At 40.2% G+C, this 26,594-nt stretch overlaps 1 protein-coding gene across 7 annotated transcripts in view; it reads right to left on the minus strand.

Annotated features, from left to right (window-relative positions):
- The window catches only part of IRAG1 (inositol 1,4,5-triphosphate receptor associated 1), a 97,420-nt gene that overhangs the window by 59,813 nt on the left and 11,013 nt on the right, over window positions 1–26,594 (minus strand). For 2 of the 7 annotated variants that reach the window (XM_088667367.1, XM_088667356.1), the window contains 5 exons: window positions 25,976–26,116; window positions 24,656–24,801; window positions 21,858–22,524; window positions 20,397–20,538; window positions 19,259–19,323 (listed from right to left, as the gene is read on the minus strand). In XM_088667367.1, the coding sequence (XP_088523493.1) occupies window positions 19,259–19,323; window positions 20,397–20,538; window positions 21,858–22,524; window positions 24,656–24,801; window positions 25,976–26,116 (1,161 nt within the window). Of the gene's footprint in view, window positions 1–6,814; window positions 6,974–19,258; window positions 19,324–20,396; window positions 20,539–21,857; window positions 22,525–24,655; window positions 24,802–25,975; window positions 26,117–26,594 lie in introns of those variants that run through there. The other 5 variants (XM_088667379.1, XM_088667374.1, XM_088667376.1 and 2 more) reach the window with 3 other exon arrangements.

The raw sequence follows: 26,594 nt of genomic DNA on the forward strand, positions 1-26,594 counted from the left end.
AAGTTTGCTGACCCCTGGACTAAAACCTCCAAACACTTTTTATATGATTTGGCATTCCTTTGTCACATATACATCCTTTTCAAGACAACCTTTGTCACAAGCCTGGAAAACCTGACACTATACTTGATGATTTGATAAAGCTGATAATCTTTACTTGGACTTTATTATTTTAACTTACTGGTATGTGCAATTACTTGTTTTACATGCCTATTTTATAGTTTTATTTTTCATCTTTTAATTTTTGCCTCTTATAATTATTCTTTCTGTTTCATGTACATTCTAAAATGAAATAATAATAAAAACTGTACTAAAACATTTTTTAAAAATGGCAGAGAAAATGTTGCATATCACTATGCAAGGATAGTGTCTTGTTCAGAGTTAAAATTGGACACCCTCTTCTGTGGTTAGAAACAAGCACCAGTCCTTAATCGTTTTAGAAGACAATCTCATTAAATTTCACCAAACTCCCTTGTAAGCATGCATGCTTAGAATCAGGATTTCATTGTGGTAATATGTGTACACTTGTCTAAGGAAAACAAGCTTAGCTATTCCATACAATAGAATCAATTCCAAAACACAAAAATAATCAAAAGTTCTTAGGTATTTTTTAGCTTTTCTGTTTGGATTATGTATCAGCCTTGTTCAGCATAGTGGGGTGTGTTTTTTAATTAGTTCTTTCTATCATCATGTAACATCCAACAAATGGAAAATAAGAGAACCTAGAAAGATAGGAATGAATTCATACAACAGCACAGGATGTAACAAAAGAAGGTATTGGCACATGTGATGATCTTGAAAACATACATACATTTTTGGGAAGAGGTGATGAAGGAAATTTCTGAAATATAGGTGCACTGATGCCTCTAGACCCCAAACTATGTATTTTATCAATTTTTGATTGGTTTATATATTAGATACATATTCAACCCTTGTGCTTCTATTAGTAGCAGCTTGTTTGACCATATCACAAGGCTAGAAAGAAACCTAAGGTTTTTCTTTAAAAATTTGGTTCAATAAAATAATGTTTACCCTCTTTTTAGATAAATTGACTCATAAAGTAAGGGGATCTGGGGTGCGGCTTAGCTTATGAATTTTACATCCATTTTGTAGTCATTTTTTACTTACGGTATATGACAGGACAATCACAGGGATGGTAAGTCCCAGTGAAATAATACTTTTTTCAGTATTCACAACAGTTGTTATTTGTAATTTTTGTTTTGAATTATTTCTGTATAAGGTTGGTTTTTGTTTTATCATCTAATTCGATGTGTAGGCTCTTGAGAATGTACAGTATTTTATGTTATTTTATGAGATAACGACTATGGACTCCTGATATATTTTTTTATTTATACAGTCCCCCCTTTTCTTTATATTTTTTTATTTCATATTTCACATGGGAAATAACACTGGATTGTTATTTTAACTTCATAATAAAGTCTAGATTTTAAAAAGAAAGAGCACAAGATGTCACACACACACACATTTTACAGAGGAAAATTGGTACAATTGTTTTACATAGAATGAAAAACTTTCTAGCATACAAGCCTTATTTCTATAAAATCTGATGCCACACACCTACTAATTTTGAAATATGATCTTTACTATGATATATGTTTCTTTCTTTCTATTAACCACTAACCCACATAATGCTTAGTCAAAACATGGCTTAGGAAAAATGCGTAAATATGCAGGTTCCCAGAATAAAAATTACAGCTGCCTGGAACTTAAAAATGGAAAGCGTAATGGTCAACAAAAAAGGTTTAAAGACTGTCTTAAGGCAAATTTTAAAAAATGTAGTATAAGCACCAAAAATTGGGAAACACTGGCCTGCGAGTGCTCTAGTTAGAGAACAGCCTTTACCGAAGGTGTCATGGGCTTTGAAGACACTCAAACTCAGGACTCAAGGGAGAAACATGCTAAGAGAAAGGCACACTTGGCAAATCCACACCATGATCAATTCCTGCCCGGAAACCAATGTCCCCACTGTGGAAGGACGTGTGGATCCAGAATTGGCCTCCACTGTCACTTGCAGACTCATTGTTAAAACCGTGTTTATGGAAGACAATCTTACTCAGCTACGAGTGATCGCCAAACTTAGAAAAGAAGAAGAAGAAGAAGAAGAAGAAGAAGAAGAAGAAGAAGAAGAAGAAGAAGAAGAAGAAGAAGAAGAAGAAGAAGAAGAAGAAGAAGAAGACTTCTGCACTACCAGGGCTAAGTCAAAGTTTGTCTTAATATTATGCCTAAATCCAGGCTTCTGATTTATTTCCCTCAGACAAAACATGAGCAGAAAACCAAGAGGAAACTTTGGTTAGAGTACCCAGTTTGCCTGCAATGACACATACCATAAGCCCAGTTGGGATGTGGCCCTAAACCAAACCATTGGGCTAACCCTCAGTAACACAGAAGCAGCAGGACCAGGGGAGGAATACAACCAGGGCCAGTCCATTCATGAGGCAAAGTGAGGTGACTGCCTTAGGCAACAAGGGCAGCAGATCCCAATGTCAATATTTCTTCCCTGCTTGTTCCTGATGCAGATCTTCCTTGACCCCTTCTTCCCTGGTGGCACCATTTTGAGGTCTGCCTTGCAGGCCCAAGAAGCCCACTCCCTCCTCCTGAGTTCAGAAGAACTAGCAAATAAACAAGACCACACAGCTGAATAGGATCTAATCAGGCCACAACTTTATTGACCACAGATAAAGTGGTTTGGAATAGGCATTTATTTCCGGCCCGTCTGCAGGGTCAACTCGGCAGCAGGAATTCCCATGACTTACATCAAATAGGGGGATCCCTGCAGGGATCGCTGCCTCTGGGAAAACAGAGGCCCAAGCCCCTGTCTGAGCAAATGGACAGAAGCAACTCCATCATGGATCCCTTGAGAGGATCTGACAAAGAAGAGCTGGGTGTCGGGAGCTGGTGCAGGCTGTTTTAAATCCTCCAGGAGCCAACCTGAGGGAAGCCTGATCAGTGGGGTTATCCTGAAATGAACCATACTCTTCTTTAAGGGTGAGAGATTAAACCAGTTTGGCAAGAAGAGCTGCCAGTGATGGTTTGAGCAGCTTAAATTTGGTGAAGGACAACTCACTTCTACATGAAGACAATTTCTATATAAAAAGCGCTTTATTGTCTTCTTCATTTTGCTGTTTCTGAACAAGATAGCCATTAGAATTCAGCATTTGAAGAGAGCAGCTTTTAGAGCTTCCATCACATCTTACCATGAATTCATGCAAAACTACATACTGTAACTACTATAAACTACTCCCAATGCCAGGCCCCCAACCTGCCTTTGTGAAAACATTATCAAGCAAGAACTGTAAATTATTTCCCCCCGCAACTCCTATCTGCAGATTATAAAGAGCTAGTTATGCTTACTAAGAGAAAAATACTTTGTACATGTTCAGGCATGCTCCTACAGACTATATTAATTACTATATGTCTCACAGCTGAGCACTGGCAGTAACATGGAAACAATTTCCAAGATTAGTTCCTAACTTCAACTTTTTTAAAGGAAACAAAATATGACTTCTTTTACAGTGTTCTCTTTATGACCAGATCTCTAAAAGCTAAAAGTCGAATCCAGTATCAATACCCTATGATAGTGATGGCAAACTTTTTAGAGACTGAGTGCCCGAACTGCAACCCAAAACCCACTTATTTATCGCAAAGTGCCAGCACGGCAAATTAACCTGAGGTTTTAGTTTAGAAGGGGAGATTGGCGCATCCGTGTGGAGAGAGAGTGGAGCAATACAGTGGTAGGTACCTCGGTTTTCGAACTGCTTAGTTCTCAAACTACTTGGAACCCAAACACTTCAAACCCGGAAATGAGGCTCCCCAAGGGAAAACGCACGCCCTGGATGTTGTGGCTCCGTTTTGCACACACACACCCCAATGCCCCATCCGAGGCGGTTCTACTTGGACACAAGTTGAGCTGAGGATTCAACGCACTGCCCTCGCCTTCTGCCGGCTCTGTGCTGGAGCAACAGTGTGTGTGCTCACAGAGAGGGCTCTGAGTGCCCCCTCTGGCATGCGTGCCATAGGTTCGCCACCACTGCCCTATTCATTTAGTTCAGGATAGCATACAGTTATGCAGTTCTGAATTTTGTTAATTTCATAGACTTGGTCCTGCATAGTCCCTGGTTCGAGTCTTACCTGATTCATCCATGAACTCACTAGGTAATTTTAGGCAAACCACCCTCATCCTTCAGTATGGAATATATACTGTGATTACTCTACTAAAGTACCTGACATGGTTGTTATAAGGATTTCTGAGTTAATGTGTTTGAATCTGAGCACTCAAAATGGTGATATGTAAATTTCATTTACATACCGGTATTTCATTTCATTTACATTCTCCCCATGAGAAGAGAAGACTCCCTGGAAAAGACCCTTATGCTGGGAAAGATTGAGGGCACAAGGAGAAGGGGACGACAGAGGACAAGATGGTTGGACAGTGTTCTCGAAGCTACCAACATGAGTTTGACCAAACTGCGGGAGGCAGTGCAAGACGGGAGTGCCTGGCGTGCTCTGGTCCATGGGGCCACGAAGAGTCGGACACAACTAAACAACAACAAAAATTTTGTTGTTTACACGGTGCCTTACACAGTTACATTGGCAACACACATGTGAGCTTATTATCTGACATGGGGAAATGACACAGGTAGGAATGCAATAATGTGGGCAAGTGCCATTGTACAACAAAATTATTCCCAATACAGAGCATTTGGCTTATGCTGCGAGGCTTCGTTTGATGCCTGAGCCAAGTGATGGAGGATCTCTGTTGTATAATGCCTCATCGAAGCCTGTTCCACAATAATGTGCTTTTGCTGTACTGTCTTCCAATCATATGGTATTTCCATTAACTAAATACACATTCATTCTTAAGGGAAGAGAAGTTTTGCCCTTCAAAACAGAATGGCCCAGCTTGCACATCCCGGTAAACTGCAGTTACAGGTTACTATAAAGAACTCAGTTTCTAAGGAACTCCACCATAACACTTAACTGATTATACTATTTCACAGCACTAAAATTAGTACAACTTCTGTTTTTTACTGTATTAATGATGCCACCAAGCTGGGTCTGTATTCACACACAGCAGCCATTTGAAAAATAAGACAATTCACATAGCTGATCACTATACTTACTGTAACTGTTAAATGCATCACCTATTCACTTTGAAAGATTTAAGACTTGTTTAAAACCAGGTAAACATTTCTCCAGCTGTTGAGAAATGAAAGCAGGATGGTACCCAGCTGGCCTTTAGAGGGCAAGCTGCAAACAGTGCAGAACTGAGCTAGCCAAGTGTCCTCCTTCCAGTAATTCTTTAGGCACCTAATCACACTCTGGTCTGCTCTCTCACATGCAAACTAGCAAGAGACTTTGAAATGTTAACAATAAAGTAGGCAGCTTCCTGCTCTCATGTTTAGATTAGACAAGCTCTCTATCAGACAGAAAAAAGGATTTCAGGAATTGTTAGGCCCTTTGTTTCTGGGATCCCAAAGTAAAGGTATTGGAAATGTATTATGGAGGCCTTCACTTGACCTTCAAACGATCTTCCAACTTTATAACTAGAACAAGTTCTTGAATGCATAAGTACTGGGCTAGCTAAGAATATAGCATATATGCTATAAAGCAATTATAAATTAAATAAGAAAATGAGAATTACCAGACTGATACTGTGAAATGAAATAAATGCAAGTTCTAGAACACTGAAAAACACAGAAATAATGTAGATAGTGATGGAAGCTAAATATTTCCATAAGAATGGATCAGCCATAGGAGTGACAGAAATAGTGACACTAACTATGAATATAGCATTGTATTCCTTGCGCTTTGCATTAAACATCATGGCTGCAATCCAAAAAATGGTGTCTGCAGTATCTGATGGGGTAGAACACAACCCTTAGCAAATGTCAAAAAAGTACAGTAACTATTTCAATATGCAAGAGTTCTTGGCTTATTTAAATATGTATTGTCCAAACACTGACTATTCTTGCCACATTCCCCATAAGTACTCAGTACCACAAGAAAAGTTTTACCATGTGGAACTGGAATACTGGTCAGCTTACAATTTCTTTCATGAATGTGTAAACGTGAATATAAACAATATGATCTTGAAACTTTCAGTTTATGGTAGCTGAAATTATGCTTTTCACACAAGTCAAAACACCCAGGAAGCATACTTTAAAAGAATTCATGACAAGTAAATTAGAATTGCAAAACATGTGGCTAAAAATGATAACTGCACCAATTCTTTCCTCTAATATATTTGTTAATCTTTTACCTGAAATTAAAAAAACTTCATATCTTAGATCCCCTTGGCTTAGTTATACTGTAGCTTCTTTTAAAAGCAGATATGGACTACTACACCAAAGAAACAGCTACAGAAAACTTTTCTTAAAAGACAGGTTCCAGAGGCTACAAGGCAATCCATCAAGCAAGCGGTTCTGGTGTATATTCTGTTCAGGAACCATGTGGCAGAAAAGCTCATACAATAGCATGCTACTGTTACAGTGAGCTCATTTTACACTTACTTGTTTATAAACAATCAGAGTAGTAGCTAATCATTTCAACTTGTTAGCAAAAAGTACAGGGCAGCTGCTAATGATTCTAAGCCAAGGACATGTTCTCTTCATAAAATTACTTAAATATCAGACTTCAGCACCAACTAAGCGCTTACATTTCTTTAGGGTGGTTGTGTACTTCCAAAGGGAAGAGGATTCAGTCAAGTGCGCAGCCTTACTACTCCTGTTTAGGAAACTGAAATCCAGCACATCAATAACATATCACCCACGTAAAGCATAAGAATGAGGTACTGTACCTTTAAGGAGGGGAAAGCATTCCGTTCTGGATCTTAGCTGAAGAAAGCTGTTTATTCTTGGTTTATTGAGATTACTTACCTAAAACTGAGCTATTCCTCTTGTTTTCCCCCTCCGGGGAAGCTTCCCCCTCTCTCTCTTTCTCTCTCTCTCTCCCTTCTGCTCACTCTGGGAGCTTTTACCATTTAAGGTCAATGTGTTACATCTGGCTCCCTTAACTAAGCTAAAGCACTTTCTAACTCAAGAAAGCAAGCTGAGTAACTAACGTTAAAAATGAGTTTTGTTTTTAACTGACTCTTCAGAAAGTCTCTTCTGTGTCTCAAGGAATTAGAGTGAAAGGCTTCCCCCTTTTCAGCACAAATACCAAGAACAAATTATCAGCAGAACACCTATTTGCATTCGCACAGGCTTCAGAACATGAGAACGTTACTCATTTCTGAATAACTAAATTTAAATTGGGCAAGGAGGAAGCAGATGAAATGGTAAGACTGAAGTGATGTATTTGTTAACCCTTAACACAGGTGCACACAAGAGCAAATGCAATCGTTCTGGGATTTCCAAATACACACAGCCCTTTGGGGCAAAGGCACTAGCCCAAGCCACTAGGTACAAGCAAACATTTAGAGAACTTTGGGCTGGCTCCACATAAGGATAGTGTTCTCCTAGTAGGGGGAATAAATGTAAACCACTCTGAGGTCCTTGAAGGTAAAGTGTGTGTGTGTGTGTGTGTGTGTGTGTGTGTGTGTGTGTGTGTAATGTAAACTCAAGGGGCTGCTATTTACAACTTGCATGAGAAGATAAGAGGCTATTTTCACAGTGTGCTGGTATCTGTACACAAAACTTTGCCTAGGACCCAGTTCTACAGTTCACTTAGCATAAACTAGACTGTCAAACTTGTGGTTTGTGAATCATTCCTACCCTGTCATTTCTATGACTCCAGACTAGGGCCATTGGAGGTCTGAGGCTGAAATCTTATGTCTGCCCTGGATTATCTGCCTCTTTCTCTGCTCTTTATAAATGTGCTCATAGGGCTGCAAAGCATAATACTGGTGAGACCCCACCATCTTCATCTGCTCAGAGATCTAAGCATATACACATGAATATTATCATATATACAAATATGTGTCATAGGCCTGTGCCCCTGAATCTTTTAAGTAACTAGCAATGCACTTGCAATAGATGGTAGAGCAGGGGTAGCCAGCCATGTTGCTTCACTGGGCACATTTTGAATTTTGAGAAGGTGTCATGGGTACCACTCACAAAATGGTTCCCATGTGGTGTGTGGCATAACACAAAATTAGAGAAAGTGCACTCATTTCTGACAACCTCACACCTTCCATTGGAAGTCAGTTATGCCCTGCTTGTTTCAATTAAGGAGATCTCACAAAAATCGATCTCCTCCCCATACAATTATGCTGTTGTTTTAGGGAACATTCCCTGATGCCAGGGAAGATATATAAGGTAGTCACACTGCACTCTTCCTTGCACCTGAGCAGCACTTGCAAGCAGTCACTGTACACATACAGACCACAGAACAACGTGCATATACTGTATCTCCCCCCGCCCATCTATACAACCACACATAGATCTCTCCCTCTCTTTTTGTCGAACTGCATCTCTCTCCCACTCCTCCAGACCCACATACATGCAGTGAAGTCCATGTGGGCAACAGCACAACTTTTTGATTTTCAAAAACCAACACACAGACTTTTCAGTCTTGTCATTTTATCACAACGTTGTTGTTTTAACTTTTTCTTCTACTTTTTAACATATTGAAGAGCCCGGGAGACACTTAAGCTTCTGATAGAATGGTACTGAAAACTAGACTCATGAAGACATAAACAACTGAACATACAGAGACGGACACAAACCACAAAGGAAAGAAGAGTTCAGATATGGAACAAAGCCAGGGACAGCCAGTCAGTGACCTAAACTGTGTAAGAGACCAAAAAACAAAACAAAACAAAGCTCTCTTAAAAGCCAAAGCATAAAAAAGTTATGGCATTGTGAAGTTGTAGGTAGAAAGAGCATGAGATTCTTCAAAGACTATCTCATAAAAAAATAATAAAAATCTAAACCACTGATGGAGTTCTGTTCCAAGGTTGTTAATCTTCTTTCTAAAACTTTTTTTCTATTCATAGTTTTATCTTAAAACAAAGTTTTTTAATTTTTACAACAACATTTAGTACTTAATTTCTACAAGCAAGAGATGCCAAGGTTCAGGGTTTTCTAGAATTAGACTTTCTGACCTTTCCAGCTCCCAAATTACTGATGTAGGCTGTTTGAAGTTACTCATCGCTGATGAAAAGCACTCTGTATATGATCAAGGAATACTTTTCAAAATTTAAAATTGATGCATGTTTAATGTTAGAGATATATTAAGCCAATATGGTTTCTCTTCCCTTATTTAACAAACCACCAGGAGGTCAGATGTAAAGTGAAATGCCAGATCTTTTAACCTTGATAAAGGAGCTAGAAAGGTAGAATATGTTTTCTAAAACACCATGAGATAGATGGGGAAGAATCTACTGATCAATCTCCGGGTGACTTCCAATAGATTGGCAAGATTCTGGCAACCAAATTTCTAGATCTATTTCAATCGGGGTTGAGGCCGTGTTTTGGCACAGAACCTGCCTTGGTCAGCCTGATTGAAGATTTGTGTCAAGAAAGAGAAATGTGTCAAGAAAGAGAAATGGGAGAATCCACCTTGATCTCTCAGCAGCTTTCAATACCATCAACCAGAGCATTCTGGAGTGGCTATCTGAGCTGGGGGTGGGTGGCACTGCTTTGCAGTGGTTCCGATCCTACTTGGATGACCTTCTCCAGAGGGTGGTATAGTATTTGACCCCATGGAGCCTTCAGTATGCAGTGGCACAGAGTTCAATTTTATTCACTACGCTGTTTATTATCTACATGAAATAACTGAAGGGCAGGAGTAATCCAAAGAATTGTAGTACAGTGTCAGCAATATGCTGATGATATATGTACAGATATATCTCTCTACATCTGCAAGTATGGCGGTGGTTAGACTGATGTCTTGGCCTTGACTGGAAAAGAGTCAAGAAACTGAAGCTTAATCCAGATAAGACTGTTGCACTATTAGTGGGTGGTTCACCTGACCAAATGGGTGGAACATGGCCTGCTTTGGGTGAGGTTACACTCCTTCTGAAGGAGTAGGTTCAAAGCTTGGGGGTAGTTCTAGATCTAGATTCACTACTATCACTTAAGGTCCAGGTGGCTTTGGTAGTGTGAAGTGCCATCAATCAGTTTTAGCTGGTGACCCAGCTAGGCTCTTATCTGGACAGGAATAGCTCAACTTCTGTTAGCTATGATCTGGTAACGTCTAGGTTAGATTACCAAAATGACTGTGTTATATGTGGGGGTGTTTTTGAAGATGGTTTGGAAACTGAAATTGGTGCAGAATTCAGCAGCCAGCCGGGGGCAAGGTGGCCTGAACATAAGACCAATCCTGGCACAGTGCACCTGGCTACTAATTAGTTTCCAGGTCCAATTCAAAGTGCTGGTTTTGGCCTATAAAGTGTTATGCAGCTCAGTACTCCAATAGCTCAAGGATCTCCTCTGCCCTACATGAACCAATCTGGACCCTGCATTCATCATCTAAGGCCTCTCTCTGTGTACTCCCTTCCAAGGGAGATATGGAGGGGGGTGTAACATGAGAACAGGCCTTCTCAATGGTGGCTCCCCACTTGTGGAATGCCCTCCCCAGGGAGGTACCTGTGGCACTATCACTATCTGTTTTTACATACCAGATAAAAACATTTTTATTTACTCAGGTCTTTGGAGCATTGCTCTGTGTATTTTTTTAGTGATGTGGGATTGAGTCGCATTTGTTCTTTTTATACAACAACATGTCCGGGCTCTCTATTAACTCCACAGCAGCAGCATATTGTGGACTTGTTTACAGTGGCAGAGCTTCATGCTCCGGCACCAGGGTGGGGGTGGAGAGCAGGCGGTGGAGCGTAGGAGCGTGATGCGCATCCTGGGAGCGTGGTGCATTCCTGGCGGGGGGGGCAGCCTTGATGGCACCCCACCAGGATTGTGCTGCCGGGGGCAGTGCACTCCCCCCACACTTCTCTTCCTCTGCCAGTGCTTGCTTAGGCAACACAGAGCAGTTCCCACCAAATTCTACCACTCTTCAGCCATCAGATCCCAGGTATAAAATTGTACTCTAAATCTAGCAAAATTATAATGATGTAAGAGCATTCAGAGATTTATGCAGCCTTCTAATCCCAAAAGAGAAAAATGATTCCAGTCCTCTGTTTTGTACATGTGACAATCCAGTAATGCTATTCATTGTCATTCTTGTGCATATTTTGTGTTTGTTTGTTTTAATTCTAAGATGGTCTGAGAATTCTATTGAAGGGCAGGGTATAAATCCCTAAAAGAAGGCAAACAAACAAACAAGGCCTCATTCACAGTCCAGTTACATGGTAATCCTATTCATGTTTCCTTGGGATTTTAAATGATTAGGAGAATGGATAGCATTCTTCTTGTTACATTTATTTACAGCAGATTTAAATAAGATGTCAGTTAACTCTGAAGACTATTATTCCCAATAAGGAAATAAACAAAGCTATAGGGGGAAATCAAGTACTTTTCTGTAGTTCAATTCACTATGGCATGAAATAGAAAGCTTTTCTATCACTTTGATCTCCAGTCCAGTCCTGGGAATCTGATAAATCTGTGTTTGAAAATAACATTTCATTTGCATTTTGATAGTCACACACAGATCCATTTGTACTACCAAAAACAACACTTGCTTGTTAACATCATCTCAATTATATGGGTGACCGCAGTGTTTTGTTTTGTTTAAAGGTGAATTTGTTACAGTAAGTGTCACCCTTTTAACATTTGGAGGGGGAAAGGTGCTGGTACTGTGTACCCTTGAGTACCCCCAGAAAGAAGGAAAAGCACTGGGTGTCTGTATTTGCAAAAATATCTGAGGGTGGAAGGGTTAATTTTTTTTAAGCCATCTATTTTAATTCTATGGCTCATGAAAGCAGTCTCTTAGTTCACAGTCAGTACTTTTCCAAAACACTTTTACATAAGTATCATTTCCATTACACACACACACACACACACACCACATTTTAAAAACTGTACTGGATAAATGTAGAAAATAAAGGAACTTAGGGAAATGAAGAGCCACCTTCCAAGAATCTGATGATAACCATTGTGAAAGGCAGGCAGAATGTAAACAAGCTTTGCTGACATCAGTGCTCTGTCATCCCCAGCCAGAGCAGGCAGAAGACATTTTGCTGCCTAAGCCAGAATAGCAAAGCACCTCCCCCCGCCTCCTACCAAATCAAGGTGGACAGTACCCAATAATATTTTGGCATCTGAGGCAATCACCTCTTCTCCCGTCTGGCAGGGAAAACACATAAACAAATAACCATAACTTTGCTGCCCTTCACACCCAAAATCAGTTGCTTGAGGTAGGCAGTCCAGACTGGAAGGCCCTCTGCATCATAGCACCCATACTCCTAGGATGACCCCCTAGGACTAGCTTGGACTGGGATCTTGGAAGGCTGGAATTGGGAGAACAAGGCACCAGAAGAATCAAAAGCCTCGCTCCCTTTGCTCGCTCTGCCCAATGCAATGGCTGCCCATGTACAGGACTTACTCAATGGCAATGACTGAACATCCTTGAAGCCTAGGACAAAGATAGAAAAGGGGCAGTAAAAACAAGCCTGAAATGGGGACATGTAATCCTTATGCAGTTATGTAGATATTTGGGAGGCACATTCATGAGATAGATAGCACATTTTCTCTCTCTCTCTCTCTCTCTCTCTCTGTGTGTGTGTGTGTGTGTCTGTGTGTGTGTATGTGTGCCACCACAGTCTCTGTCCTACTATTTTCTCAACAATATAGTCTTTCAGACTTCTGTTGAAGCTTAAATCCAATTGTACATAGGAAAGTGTGGATCAATCCTAAAGACTAGGCTAAGAATGCATTATAATTCAGGCATATCTATTCAGCAATTCTTGCAATATTTACTAATGATAAACTAAACAAAATGCATATTCATTCATATGTAGGTCTAATAGACTCCAACCCCCTCAAAGAAAGTGGTAAAATTGACAAAGCTAGAAAATAATATTAGGACTTGTTCCTAGCAGCATGGAAGGCGAACATTTATCAAGTTTGCACAACTGGAAGTCAATTTAAAATGAATAGCTGACATTCCGCTGGGCAATACAGTACAGGGTTGTAGTTTTTTTACATGAAGCAATTATCACAGATGAGCAAAGATTTTTTTTAAACTTCAGTAATCTGATGCAGAAATGTTTTTATTGGAAAACCAGAATGAAACACTTTTAGTGTTTTTAATTTGATAATTAAGAAGGCCAAATACACTTAAATGTCTTAACTGAGCCAATACTGAATATTCCAGCTGCCAGAAAAGCAGCAATCAATTCTGCCAATCAAGAAATTTCATCACACAAGTATATCTATTATTTAGATCAATAACTTGCCCAAATCCTTTAGTTTTCCGAAAACAATTGTATATCTTTAAATAGTTACTTTGTTAATAGTCCATGAGTCTGTAATAAAATATGTATCTCATATTACATACAGGGACATAATAAATATGTCACAGACATTTAAAAGACTTTTTAGTTAGTTATTAGTACTGCCACAGAGTGTATATAACATTTTTAAGTGTTAACGGTGCCCATTTACTGTTCACCAAGAAACAGTCACACCGTAATGCACAGTCACATCCTGTTTCCTCTCCACGATCCTACAGGAATGCAAATACAGTAACATCCTAGCATAATCAACAAGTAAGTTTGTATATGGGCGGAAAGTCTGTTAGCTATTGTGGCAAACCACTAGCTTAATCTACTACGAGCCAACACATGTCACTTGAGTCAAAAGGGTGCTTTATTTCCATTTATCTATTGCTAAATGTGCTCTCTCAAAATTTTAAGGCCAGTGAATATTGCTCCCAGTGAACCTGTGGAAGCTTGTCCATTAGGGCAGATGTGGCACTGCCCCATCAACCTCTGTCTGCCCTACCTGCCTACCTTTTGTTTTATATCCATCCATGGGGCAGCACTGCCTGTCAGCTTCCTCCCCCTTAATGTCAGTGTTCCCATTGTAGAACTCAGTAGGGAGGAGGATGGGGACAAAACTAGAATTAGTTGACTCCATCTATCATTGGTTCTGTCTCCACCTACTGCTGACCTCCCTGTCTTCTGCCCTACCAGCCCAATGGCTGACTTCCTTCCTAACAGTAGTGCACAGCAGCAATCATACTTCCCCAATTTTGTCCCATTCATTCTTCAGTTCTGTACCTTCCCATCTCTCTTCTGTACCTTTTCAGGCCACACTTGCTTTGTCCCTTGACCTGGGGCAGATCAACACTCGTGGTTAATAATGCGTTATTAAATTATAACACCAGAGGGCGCTGCAGAGCTATGAGCCATCCACAATAGGGAAATTACATGTTAAAGGTAAGGTGATGTTATAGAACAATATAACTAATAACGTTTAAAAGATTCATGTAGATCCAGCCCTGGTTTCTTAGCACTCTGTTGCTTCTCCCCCAACCATAAAGTCCCTTCTGACCTTAATTGCTGCACAGATTCTACGGAGTTCTCGCCAATTAGCCCCATCTTGCCTGAATTCCCTGCCTCTTCTACCCTTTCCTCCAACCCTCCTCCTCTTCCACCCCTCTCTCAATCTTAGTGCCTGGTTTACTCTCTTTCTTCAACCTCCTTACCTCTTGCCTCCTTGGTGCTCTCCTACAATGTCACCCTGTTCTTGTGTGCAACATTCCCTTTCTTCACAGAAACTAGACCACAAACTATTTTTGTTCCCTGGGCAACTGAATGCTCCATGTCATTGCACTAGCTCAGCCAATCAATGTCAGAAGCTTGACACAAACACAATACAAAAATAGACAAATCTCTACTAAGACTAGTCTGTTTCCTCCAAAAAGGCTCTGGTGCTTATCATAATGATGTTACTACCATATTACCACTGAGCCACCTTACGAACACAGAACTGAAATGTTTATGACTAGCACCTCTGGAATAACGCCTGTCATGGTCCTGGCCTTGAGTGATACCGGTAGCTGAGGTTTGGAAAGAGAAGAGACTGAGCCAGTCACGCCCATGGCCATCACATCTTGAGCTGAAGAACATGACCAGGAGGTCTTGATACAAAACCTGAAATGTAACAGCTTTGAACCTGTGGAGCCTGAGCTGGGATCCTTAGGCCTGCCAAGCTCAATTCATCCAAGAGGCCAAGCGCCTCCTGCTCTACAATAGCACACAGAATGCAGCAGATGAGAAGGAATTGAGACACACAGAAAGCCTGGTGGGGCTGGGCCAGGGTTTGGGGGAGTATCCCTCTTATCAGTCAGAGCTCTCCAAGGTTCTGTAGCTATGGCCTGTCTTGCCAACTGCTCCATTGTGTCCATGTGCTTCTACTCTTGGTCATGTCAGGTGAAGATCTCTCTTCCAAAGTCCACAAAGCCATCTAAACCACACATCTGTTATCAGATGCATGTCAAACCTTCCTCACGGCTTAGAAGGATGATACAAACAATCAGGGCTTTTTTTCAACCGGAACTCGCCAGAACTCAGTTCTGGCAATTCTCAGGAGGGCGTCATTGCCATTATAAGAGAACAGGGGAAGTGTTCATGGTGAGTTCTGGCACCTCTTTTTCTAGAAAAACAGCACTTCAAACAACCATGCTACCAGAGACCAAGTGTGTTTGCCCTTAGGCAGTCTATTCATCTGAATTTGCTTAGACATAGACTGGGGAAGTGTTTGACATGGGGGGGGGACTTTTTATCATTCTTGATCAACAGAATCAAACCCCACCAATACAGAAAAACTAAAGACAAAAGGGGCTGTCCAGTTTCATAAAACTATGCACCAAACTCTCCATGATACCTTCAAAACAAATGACAGAATGTGCCAAGAGCAAATTGAAGTATGTCCACATGCAAGTTTGCTTAGTTATAACACTAGAAGCAGTATTTATTTTCTATCATCACTCTTCCACCCCAAGAGCCTTCATAAGGGACCAGCACCCTTTCACTTGCAAGACCATTGTCCACCTAAAAGGTGGAATATACATATTGTAAATAAATAGATTTAGAGAAATATCTAGAATCAGTTTTTAAAAAATCAAACATCCCAAGCCCTTTGTTGTGAAATGTATACTACCTAGGAAAGGAAGATATGGGCTTCTGCAGACAATACTACCTCCACAACATTCCACTGAAGTTTCTGCCCTGCTGTGCACAACTGAAGCTTCAACCGATAATGAAATGTGGTATGAAAACCAATGTTCTACCACACAGTCAAGAGCAGGCATCCCCAAACTGCGGCCCTCCAGATGTTTTGGCCTACAACTCCCATGATCCCTAGCTAACAGGACCAGTGGTCAGGGATGATGGGAATTGTAGTCCAAAACATCTGGAGGGCCGAAGTTTGGGGATGCCTGGTCAAGTGTCTGGCCATGTACATTTTGGCCATGGGTACCCCAAGACTGGATAAAGTATTTGTCACATACTGCTTTTGCCATGCATAAGGTTTCAAAGATGTTCTTGGGCAATAACTTCATTCCATACAGGTCTTAGCCTACTTCTTATAGATACATTTGAGTTATTTTATTCCAAAGAAATTTTCTCACCAAGAAATCAAGTAATGCTCTTACAAGGTATTATATTTGAAAGTTTTTGTGGCCTTAAATGAAACCTCTTTTCCATAGGTGGTGTAGAAGATACTCATTCTCTCCAATTGATGCCTACACACACTAACAATAAAGCAAACTCTGTAACGTCATCCTATTTTAAAAGCACAAGGCATAAACAAATCTTGTTCTCAATCTGCCCTGAGAAATTCTAATTTTACACACAGCTTTTTGCTAGTGACAGATGTTATTCTTAGTCAAAAGTCAAGAGAGGCCTGGGGAACACTATTCTCCGTTCATTAGCAAGAGAATTTACTCCCCAAGGAAGAGAGACATGCCATCGCAAACCAAAACTGTTAAACTACAAAAAGTTACTCCACACAGCTCAAGAATCCAGTAAAATAAGGGAAATGACAACTAACTTTAAAAAACTGTATTAAATGCAATTGTGAGGAGTCCTGAATGCTTTTACATAAGTAAAAGCTATTTAATAAGGATCATTTGGAAATTGGTTCAACTAGTTGTTAATTCTGCAGTCAGGTTTTATAAGAGCAGAGTAACTTAATTAGAATTACAGTACTGTATTCATTTTAAAGTAGACAACAAGTATGGGAGTATAACAAACTAGGTTGATGAAACTGCATCACACTATAATCCTACATTAAATGGGCAGCATTTAGTGGATGGAATTCAACACTGCACTGTGACAAACACTCTGTCTGCACAGGCATATCAGCTTGCCAGATGGAATGATCCCACATCCTCTCCCCCTGCAAACTGTTCTGGAGGTTCTCCTGAACTGCCGGAGCCAGTTTTGGGAGGAGCAGGGGAGGATATGGGGGGTGGGAATGCCCTGTTGTACAAGTGGAAGTCTTTATGCAGGGCTTCCACGGACAGGGTTCTGCCCAGTGTCCTGAATATACGATAACAAAATAATGTGGCATGCAGAAAGTTAGTCTAGATGAAGGAGAGGGCGGGGAAGATCCTAAAAACATAACTGAACTTATATCAGAATTGCATCCATTTCCATCTCTCTCTCTCCAGCTAATGCAACTCAGGGTACTCTATGTTATGCTAAATGTGTAGCTAGCTATATTTGGGAATTTTCTTAGTTAAACTGCAAGTGCCGGGGAAGGGGGCTCACTTTCATGGGGTCCACAGCACGAGGAGAATTGAAATTTAATCCTTCCTTCCCCAGCTGCAGTCCCGATCCCACCTCAAGCATGAACATCAGACGTATTAAGAAAGGTTCCAGTTCATTTGACTAATTTTTGTAGCTTGGGATGGGGGATTCTTGTCCATATTGTGACTGCGATAGAAGGATTAAACCTCCCCATCCCACATCTGTGGTCCCCATGGAAAAATCACCCCACCATGCCTGTATTTAAATAAAGAAAAATATCAGGTGTAGTCGCTAGCTACACATTTAGCATAATGTTAAATTTGAACCCGGAAACATGTAAGTCCTTGGATCTGTGTGTGGCTGGCCTAATAAGTCCTCAAACTGCAGGTTGCAGCATTTATTTAGACAATGAAATACTCTCAAGCCCTGAGTTGACTCCACCCACCCAGGCTAGCCATGATCTCTTTCTGGATAGGAAAGAGCATAAATTGCCTCCCTGTTCCAGTTGGGCCTTGGCCAAACAACACGGTCTTCCTGAGCTTTAGTGCATTTTGTATCCCTTGGTGGTTCTCTAGTTCTAATTCATGGTTTTATCCCTCAATCCCTATTTCCTGGCATAACTCCTTACTCCTAGGAACTATCTTGAACTGTTGCCTCTAGTTCAGCTCCAACCCTCATACTAACATACTACTTTCCATAGTTATTTCTGCTTTCTTATTCTCCTCTGCAAAATTCTTTCCCTTGAGATTTGGAAAGTTTGTATTTTACATCTCACTTTTTCCCAGTATAGATCCCAAGGTAACATACAAAGCACATACCCCAGGTGGTTTCCCATCTGGTCCCTGACTAGGCCCACATGTCCTTAAGCTTCAGCAAGGTGTCCACCTCATGTGCTTATAGAGCATTGCAATCATGGGCATAGCCAAAGGGGGGCAGGGAGGGGCAGCTGCCCACCTAAACCAATAAAAATACATAGCTAACTGAGGTTCTGCCCTCCCCAACAAAAGGCCCGTGTCCCCCAACAAAAATCCTGCCTACGCCCATGATTGCAATGGTACCCAAGCACCAAGAGTTCTAACTATTATATTTTCTTTTCCAAAGACACATATCCCCATTTTGTCAACGCCTATACACTTGTAATTTCTGCAAACCACCAATTGCCAACAAAAACCTATCTGGCAAGGCAATAAAGCTTGGAGAATCTGTTACGGTAATTTATTCCAGTTTATTACATCTGTACCCAGCTTTACCCACAGAGCACAATAGGGTTGCCAGACAGCCTCTACTTACTAGAGATAGACCTAGTTAGGCTAACTAAGGCTGCTGATCATGATGTAGTACAATATCCCACTATGAAAGTCATGAATATAGTTGTTATTGCTTTTGTTCAGCATTGGAGAAATTAGTTTTAGTCTAGGAATGCATGGATACCTGTTCACTATCAATATCAAGAAATGCTCCAAGATACATTAAAAATCACTACACCAGGTAATGAATGAGGTGTGATGCTGTAACCTGTTTGCCTGGAAATGCAGGTTGTTCCATTAGAGGAAACAACTCCAACATGAATATTTGCCTACATGAATATAGCTTAATTTCAAATACCGGTATAAAATACCAAAGGTTCTTACAATCTCATTTCCTTACCTTGCTGGGTTTTCTGTTTTTCATTACCAATGCAGGTTTTTCCATTTCAGAGTATTTTTCTTCTGCTTATACAAAGAGAACAGAGCAGTACTATTAGATACTTATTAAGATGATACCGTTGAACCACACAATAAATGCTAGGGGGAAGAATGAAACTTTGCAGAAACAGTGCCATCCTTGCCTATGAAGTGTTCAAGTGTGTAGATGTGGCATATGTTTTTCTCTATCTCAGGCAACAATAGCCTGGCAACCATAACCCATCAGAACAACTCCAGGCAATTCAGTCTGATTACACCTAGCAACAGTTTAGCTTATCTTCCTACTCAACAACTGAAATTTAAATAATCAGGAATGATGCTCATGGAGATGCTGCATACAAATAAATTTGCTAACAAAACCTGCAACTTTGAATCCTCTGTATCTGATAGACTTTTAAAAGCAGGGGGAGGATGAGAAGTTGGCAGTTGCCTGCAAGACCAGTGGCAAATAGTTGAGTTGCTGGGATGGATAAATTTAAACATAATAATAACAGTTAAGGTAATGAGACGGTGAGATCGTATGGTCGGCAGGAGAAAAAACATGAAACTGAGTGACAGTCTTAACTGTGTGCTGCTGGCAATAATAATAACAATGGGGCAAATGTCACTATTTTGCAGGAGGGATTCAGGAACAAATTGGAAATATAGGTTGGTGCAATTAAAGAGGATTGAAGTGCTCTGTCACCCTAGCACAATAAATCCACTTTTTTGCAGTTAGGAAAGTGACAGGGACATTCACTGAAAAGTCTGGGAAGAACAAATTATCAATGGGAAGATGTGCAACCTCACTGCAAACAAATCAGGACGGATGCTCACTGTTGTATATCTATCCAATAAGCAAATCAGAATGAAAGCTCTGAAAAGACATAGACTAACACTTAAGCTTTGAGCAAGCACATCAAGACGAATGCTGAATAGCGGGTCTGGAGGAACCCCAAGGAGGAATGTCATTTATTTCTGTTTCGTATATAGGATACAATGTTTGCTGAATACTTAAAGTCAATTTCGTAACACACTTGTGGGTTTATTGGCCAAATTGCATATTGGGAGAGAGGAAACAACACTCTGTTTAGCGTTTTCTAGGGAAGGTTTTCTCCTACCACTCATTTTATTGTTGTCTTCTTGATGTGCTGAACATTGATGAGCCATTGAATAACAATGGGGTAGCTCATTTTTCATGCCAACAAATGTTATGCTGTCACTGCTGTGATTGAAGTCCTTGCACTTTGTTGGTTCTGCAAACTGAATAAACACAATATTTTAGTTCTGAATATTAAAAGCTGCATTAGCCCTGTAGAGCTGAGAAAACATATGCTCTCACTATGGAAAGAAGCCCAACCAAAACCATGAAAAAGAAATGCTCCCGATCCAAAATGTCTGCAAGACATCTTCCAAGCATTACGGTAGCTCTGTGCAGTCCTCCTGAGTAATCTCCAACTGGTACGCTTTACCATGGACAATGAAGGAAGTTTAAACAAATCCTTTGGGCTCCATCAACCCCTTCCTGCCCAAACCCTGCAGAGAACTCCTAAATGTGTAGACAGTGCCCTCTACACCTACAACATACATATGAAGGCTATTTCAGACCTTATAATTAATGTGGGGAGGCTGGGCATGCTTTGGCTTGCTCCCTGTTTCCCCTTTTCATATACAGTAGTGTTTGAAAAGAAGTAAACTGTATGTTCACATTAGCAACTTAAAACACAGCAAGGTCAAATCACTGTGTTGTTACCATTAGAGATGTGGAGGGGATGTCTTCACACAACCCACATGACCTTTTTGGTCCCTCTCTCCCATAATCTTCTGAACTCCTATTGAGCATACAATTGTAGATTTGGAGGGTACCTTAAGGATCATCTAGTCCAACTCCCTACAATACAGGAATATGCAGTTGTCTCAGGATCAAACCTGCAACCGTGGCATTATCAGCACCATGCTGTAACCAGCTGAGCTATCCAGCTCTATCCCATGAAGCTATGCTCATCTGTGCATGTATTTTGGCTCTCAAACGTTGTGGGTGGTTGTTAAAATTTCTACACAGTCCTTTAGCCAAGGTTCACAGGGTGGTTTACAATATAAAAACACAAAAATACATAACATAGTAACAAACAAAAACAATACCCCTACAGTTTAAAAGGCCATAGATTGTTAATTGATTCCAGCAGTGGCTGAGAAAACCCAGTCAGATGGATGGGGTATAAATAATAAAATTATTATTATTAGTAGTAGTAGGTGGTCTACTCTGATTAACACTGGATATTACGCCCACACTTTGGCTGCTTTTGCCTTCTATGTGCTCAAAATAGCTTCAGAGTTGCTTTCAGGACCCTCATGTAGTCACCTATTTTAATAAAACTGTTTAGCTATTATAGATAGTCTATTGGTACAGATTTTAAAAATCTTAAATTAGCTAAATGAGTATGCATGTTGCTTGTTAACTGAAGCTTGGAAAATAAAGTGCACTGAAGCAGGGAGATCTTCTTATGAAGGCAACAGAAATGAGCTATTATAATGCTCATTGAGCTTCAAATTATATTAAGTATTTGCATTCCATACACTACCTGTGTGTATGGCATCCTTTGGTCCATTTGAAAATTCTCCTTTGTTTCTTTTGAGTTTTCCTGAAACAGAAAGTTTCCTCCCCCTTCAGAAATCCACAGCTGAAGTGCTTTTATCATCTGTTGGGTGTATAGATTTGTCACATTGCTTTCTGATACACCCTCACAGAGATCTTTGAGAATTCTAAGAACCAATTCTTTCAGTTTTATAGCTGCAGTCAGGTTTCCCCTCTTCTGCTCTGGCTGAATTTTATGCTCCTCTTTACGTGACTCCTTTTTTTCATCTAACACAGTATTTTTGTCATTTGCCAGTATCTTATAAATTTCCAAAATGGCTTCCAGCCTTCCTTCTGGATTCCACCATTTTTTCCCTCCTACCGGTAACAATTTTTTCCAGGTCTGACATTGTACCAATATTTCTTCTTTTTCTGGAGTTTGTGTTAATGTTTGGCTGCTGAAAGTGATTGCATCTACATTTTGCAAAGCTTTTTTGCCTAGATTGGCTCCACAGTACTCTTTGGAAGTTCTGATGTTCGCTCTCTCAAAGCTGCAACTGTCACAATTCATCATGTAGTTTGTGGAAGTTTGAAACTCTACTTCAAGTGGGTTTTGTTCCAATTGTTCATTTGTTTCATCCAATTCCTCCTCCTCATGAAGTTCAACATTAAGGCTATAAAATAAAGGGGGATAATAAAGATTAGGATTTCTTTTTGTTGTTGTTGTTTCCTTATGTTGGCAAGTTTTTAATAAAACTTGCCAGCTGCCCATATTCAGTTGAGATACCATTGGCTTCTGAACCAATATTGCCATTAAGTTTTCCAGCCAAGAGAGTTGCCTTTGTCTTAATGTTTCTCCCGCTGTGGGGATTCCAATGGGCACATGAATAGTCTTTGCACAGAAGGAATTCCTCATTTAAAATGTGGCCTTTTCATACTGTGGGCTATGCACTCCATTCAACCTTGATTTATTAACTTGCCTCCTGGTTATATTTAGAACAAGGATTCACTTTCCCATTTTATTTTGCCCAGTGCTAAACAAAGATGCAATACTCTCTAAACACTAACTAAACCATAACACAGATAATAACACAATCCTACTAAAGAAAGTGAAATGTATACATGAGATTAGATGTTCCCGGATGGCAGGATTTATCTTTTCACTATTGTTAGTGTCCTTTCCCCTTCCTGTTTTTGTTAGGTACCAAAAGGTTATTTTTTTTTTATATAAAAAAAGAAACAAACACCGCTAAGCAAAGTATTATAAAGATGTGCCTTGAAATCTTTAAAACAGTATTATATTTTATTTTGAAATTTAGGAGTTATAAATAGCTGGCATTTATCTAAGCCTTAGAGAAACTGGAGTGAATTAAATGCCATTTTGGCTTAATCATAGCCTTCAAACACTAAAAAAAAACAACCACCCAAAACCCTCTGGCTTTCACTCAGGCTAACTTACATTAGGTATAGTTTTCCCACTTATTTTTTTATGTCCTATAAATGCATTATAATGTAAATATGTGACTTCCCATTCAAAATGCATAACTAGGGCTGCAATCCTAACTGCTTACCTAGCAGGAAGCCCCACTGAACTCAGGCGCTAGGATTAAATTGATTAAACCCTAACTACTTCTGATGACCCTCCCTTTTTACAGCTTCCAGGCTGATTTTCTTACCATAAATCCCCCAATCCCCCAAAAGAATTACCAATCTTGCCCTCATTCAGGGATTCTTTTTAGTTAACTTTAGCCCTGTCTCTCCCCCCCCCCACCCCAATTTAGTGGCGTAGCAAGGTCAAGTGGTACCCAGTGCGGAAAATTTCTTGTCACCCCCCCACACACATGGAAATTATTAAAAAAAGGAAAAATAAGATACTTACAGTTGCAAGTGTTCTGGTTTATTTACTTAACATTATAAGCATTAGCACTTAAAACCTTTTTTTTCGCAATAGGAATTTTAAAATTTATTTTAAAAACACATATTTTTGCCATTTTGTCACCCCACTCAGTGATGACACCCAGGGCGACCCACACCCACCTTCCTACGCCACTGCCCCCATTGCCCTGCAAATCATCCTGAGGTGCTCTTCTAGTTCTGAAGGAAGCTTAGTTCCTATGCCTTTCAAATGTCCCAGATTTTGCCGTTCCAGTGAGGACCTCCAAACAAGCTACTCAGACTTGCATCCCAGGGAGGTCACTTTGGTGCTGCTAATGTAGCAAACTGACTTCGTCCCAAGAGGCACACTCCATTGTCCCTTGAGACAGATGGATGCCAACAACAGCAACCCTACAAATCTCCACCTGAGTAATTTTGGCAACCTTGAGGCACACCCAAGTAATATTATCCTTGGCATCCATGACTGCCTCCTGCCACTTGCCTTCTAAAAACTGTCTACTAGGTGACATCTGGTTGTCTACTAGACACTTATCTAGACAGAACAAAAGTTCAAGCTTTGACAATCAAAGAGGGAGTGGAGATTAACATGAGAGATATAAGGATTCTTTTTTTCCTTCTATACTTCATTTCGGGTGGAGTCACACAATTGGATTTCCCAACACAAAAAGACAATTTACAATCAGCTTATGACAGACATTCCACTTACAATTTGGCCTCAAAAATGTTTTTTTTCACTTTGCAGCTGAACGCTTGTTGATAATGTCATTGTTTGCTCCTATACAAAAATCTTGCAGCCAAGGCTCATCTATGTTACCCTGAAGCAAGTCCAGTTAATGTCAGAAGGATTTACTTCCAAGTTAAGTATGCTTAAGATTGCTGCCTCTTGACTTTATGAAAAACAAAACATACCGAGGTGATTTCTTCCAAAGTTGTGGCGCTTCCAGAAATGTTTCTAATCTTTTTAGGACTTTGTTCCAAGTTTCAATGAATGGGCATAAGTTGGCCAATGTCTGTAATACAGTTATTAGTGAATGACCCATTTTCTGTTTCAGCTCCTAGAAAGATAAGGATATAGATGTTTGACAGGAGAAAACTACAGAACAAAAGATGCTTTCAGGTGTTGAAACATATCACAGAGTCCTCAGTCCTGCAATTATAATTTATCAGCTGTAACAAGACTCATGAATAACTGTGAGACCAAGTGCAGCCTAGGTTTAATCAGACCTACAGGTCTCATAAAATTAGACTTTACAATCCTATAAGGTTAAAGTCTTAGAAAATAACCTAAAAGGCACATACCTTTTACTTAACTAGCATCTACTCTGACTGTATAAATGAATACTGCCCTCTTCTGACACATTATCTAGTTCACATTTATTAAAGGTATAATGTATTTGTTTGCTTTACATTCAAGGTTAATCTTGATTCAATACAGACATCACTGTGGTTGCTTCCAGATGGGGTTTCATATTGCAAATAACTTGTTCAGATATTGCAAATAGATTCTTGGTAACAAGATTTTCCGTAGGAAGTGTAAATCCAGATTAAAGGGCAGGAGGAGTGAATAGACTGACATTTTGATGTCAATGATGTTGAGTGAATGCTGTGAAAAACCTACATCCATAAAAAAACACCAATCCTAGAATAAACACCTATCTGGAAGTCCACTGTGACATACATACATTCTACATTTAGTAATCCCTTTGTTATTCTGCCCTTTAAGAAAAGAGGTGAATGAGAGATTAAAGGTTTGAGCCTAGTTAGGCAGAAGAGGTGGGAGTTTGAACATTTTTACTGCTTGACAGTCTCCACATACGAAACACCAGAATAAACATTCAGTAATAGAACTACTTGTAGGGACGCGGGTGGCGCTGTGGGTTTAAACCACAGGGCCTAGGGCTTGCCGATCAGAAGGTTGGCGGTTCAAATCCCTGCGACGGGGTGAGCTCCCATTGCTCAGTCCCAGCTCCTGCCAACCTAGCAGTTCGAAAGCACGTCAAAGTGCAAGTAGATAAATAGGTACCACTACAGCGGGAAGGTAAACGGCGTTTCCGTGTGCTGCACTGGTTCGCCAGAAGCGGCTTAGTCATGCTGGCCACATGACCTGGAAGCTATACACCAGCTCCCTTGGCCAATAACGTGAGATGAGTGCCACAACCCCAGAGTTGGTCACGACTGGACCTAATGGTCAGGGGTCCCTTTACCTTTACCTTTAATAGAACTACTTACAATTTCTTCCATCAGGGCTTGAAACATGCTATCCTTCTGAGAGACTATTTCCTGTAAAAAGTTCTTAAAGTGTTCCCTTGAATGCAGAAACAATAATGCTTCAAACACAGAAGTATTTCTTTCTTCGTGGGCTTTTGCATTCTAATGCCAAAGAGATAGATTAGTGCAAATTACCAAAAGGATTATATGTTAATGTGTACATTCTTCATAATACAAAGGATGCAGACACATGTAAATGGATTTATTGTTTCTAACAGAGAATTCAGTTGCAATCTCCCAGGAGATGGTTCATGTTATACTGCATACTCTAGAAGTGTTGTTTATTTATGGCAGACTAAAATTTCATTCAGCTGCAGACTACAAAATTTACAAAGAAGGTGGCTGAAAAAGAAACACTTATATCAGCAACATCTCGGCAGGCCAACCAGCCCCCCCAGGTGGTTAACTCACTAGCACTGTAATCACCAAATGAAAGGAACTGAAGATGTGAGTAGTCTTCAAAACGTATACGAGATCTTGATCCAACAAGACAAATGCAATATGTTGATAAAAATCAAACACCAGGTACCGTAAAAGAAATGTTTGAAATAAGATTATAGCACCCTGAATAAACAAAATG

This window comes from Zootoca vivipara, chromosome 1, assembly GCF_965207765.1.
Source record: "Zootoca vivipara chromosome 1, rZooViv2.hap1.1, whole genome shotgun sequence".
Taxonomy (NCBI): domain Eukaryota; kingdom Metazoa; phylum Chordata; class Lepidosauria; order Squamata; family Lacertidae; genus Zootoca; species Zootoca vivipara.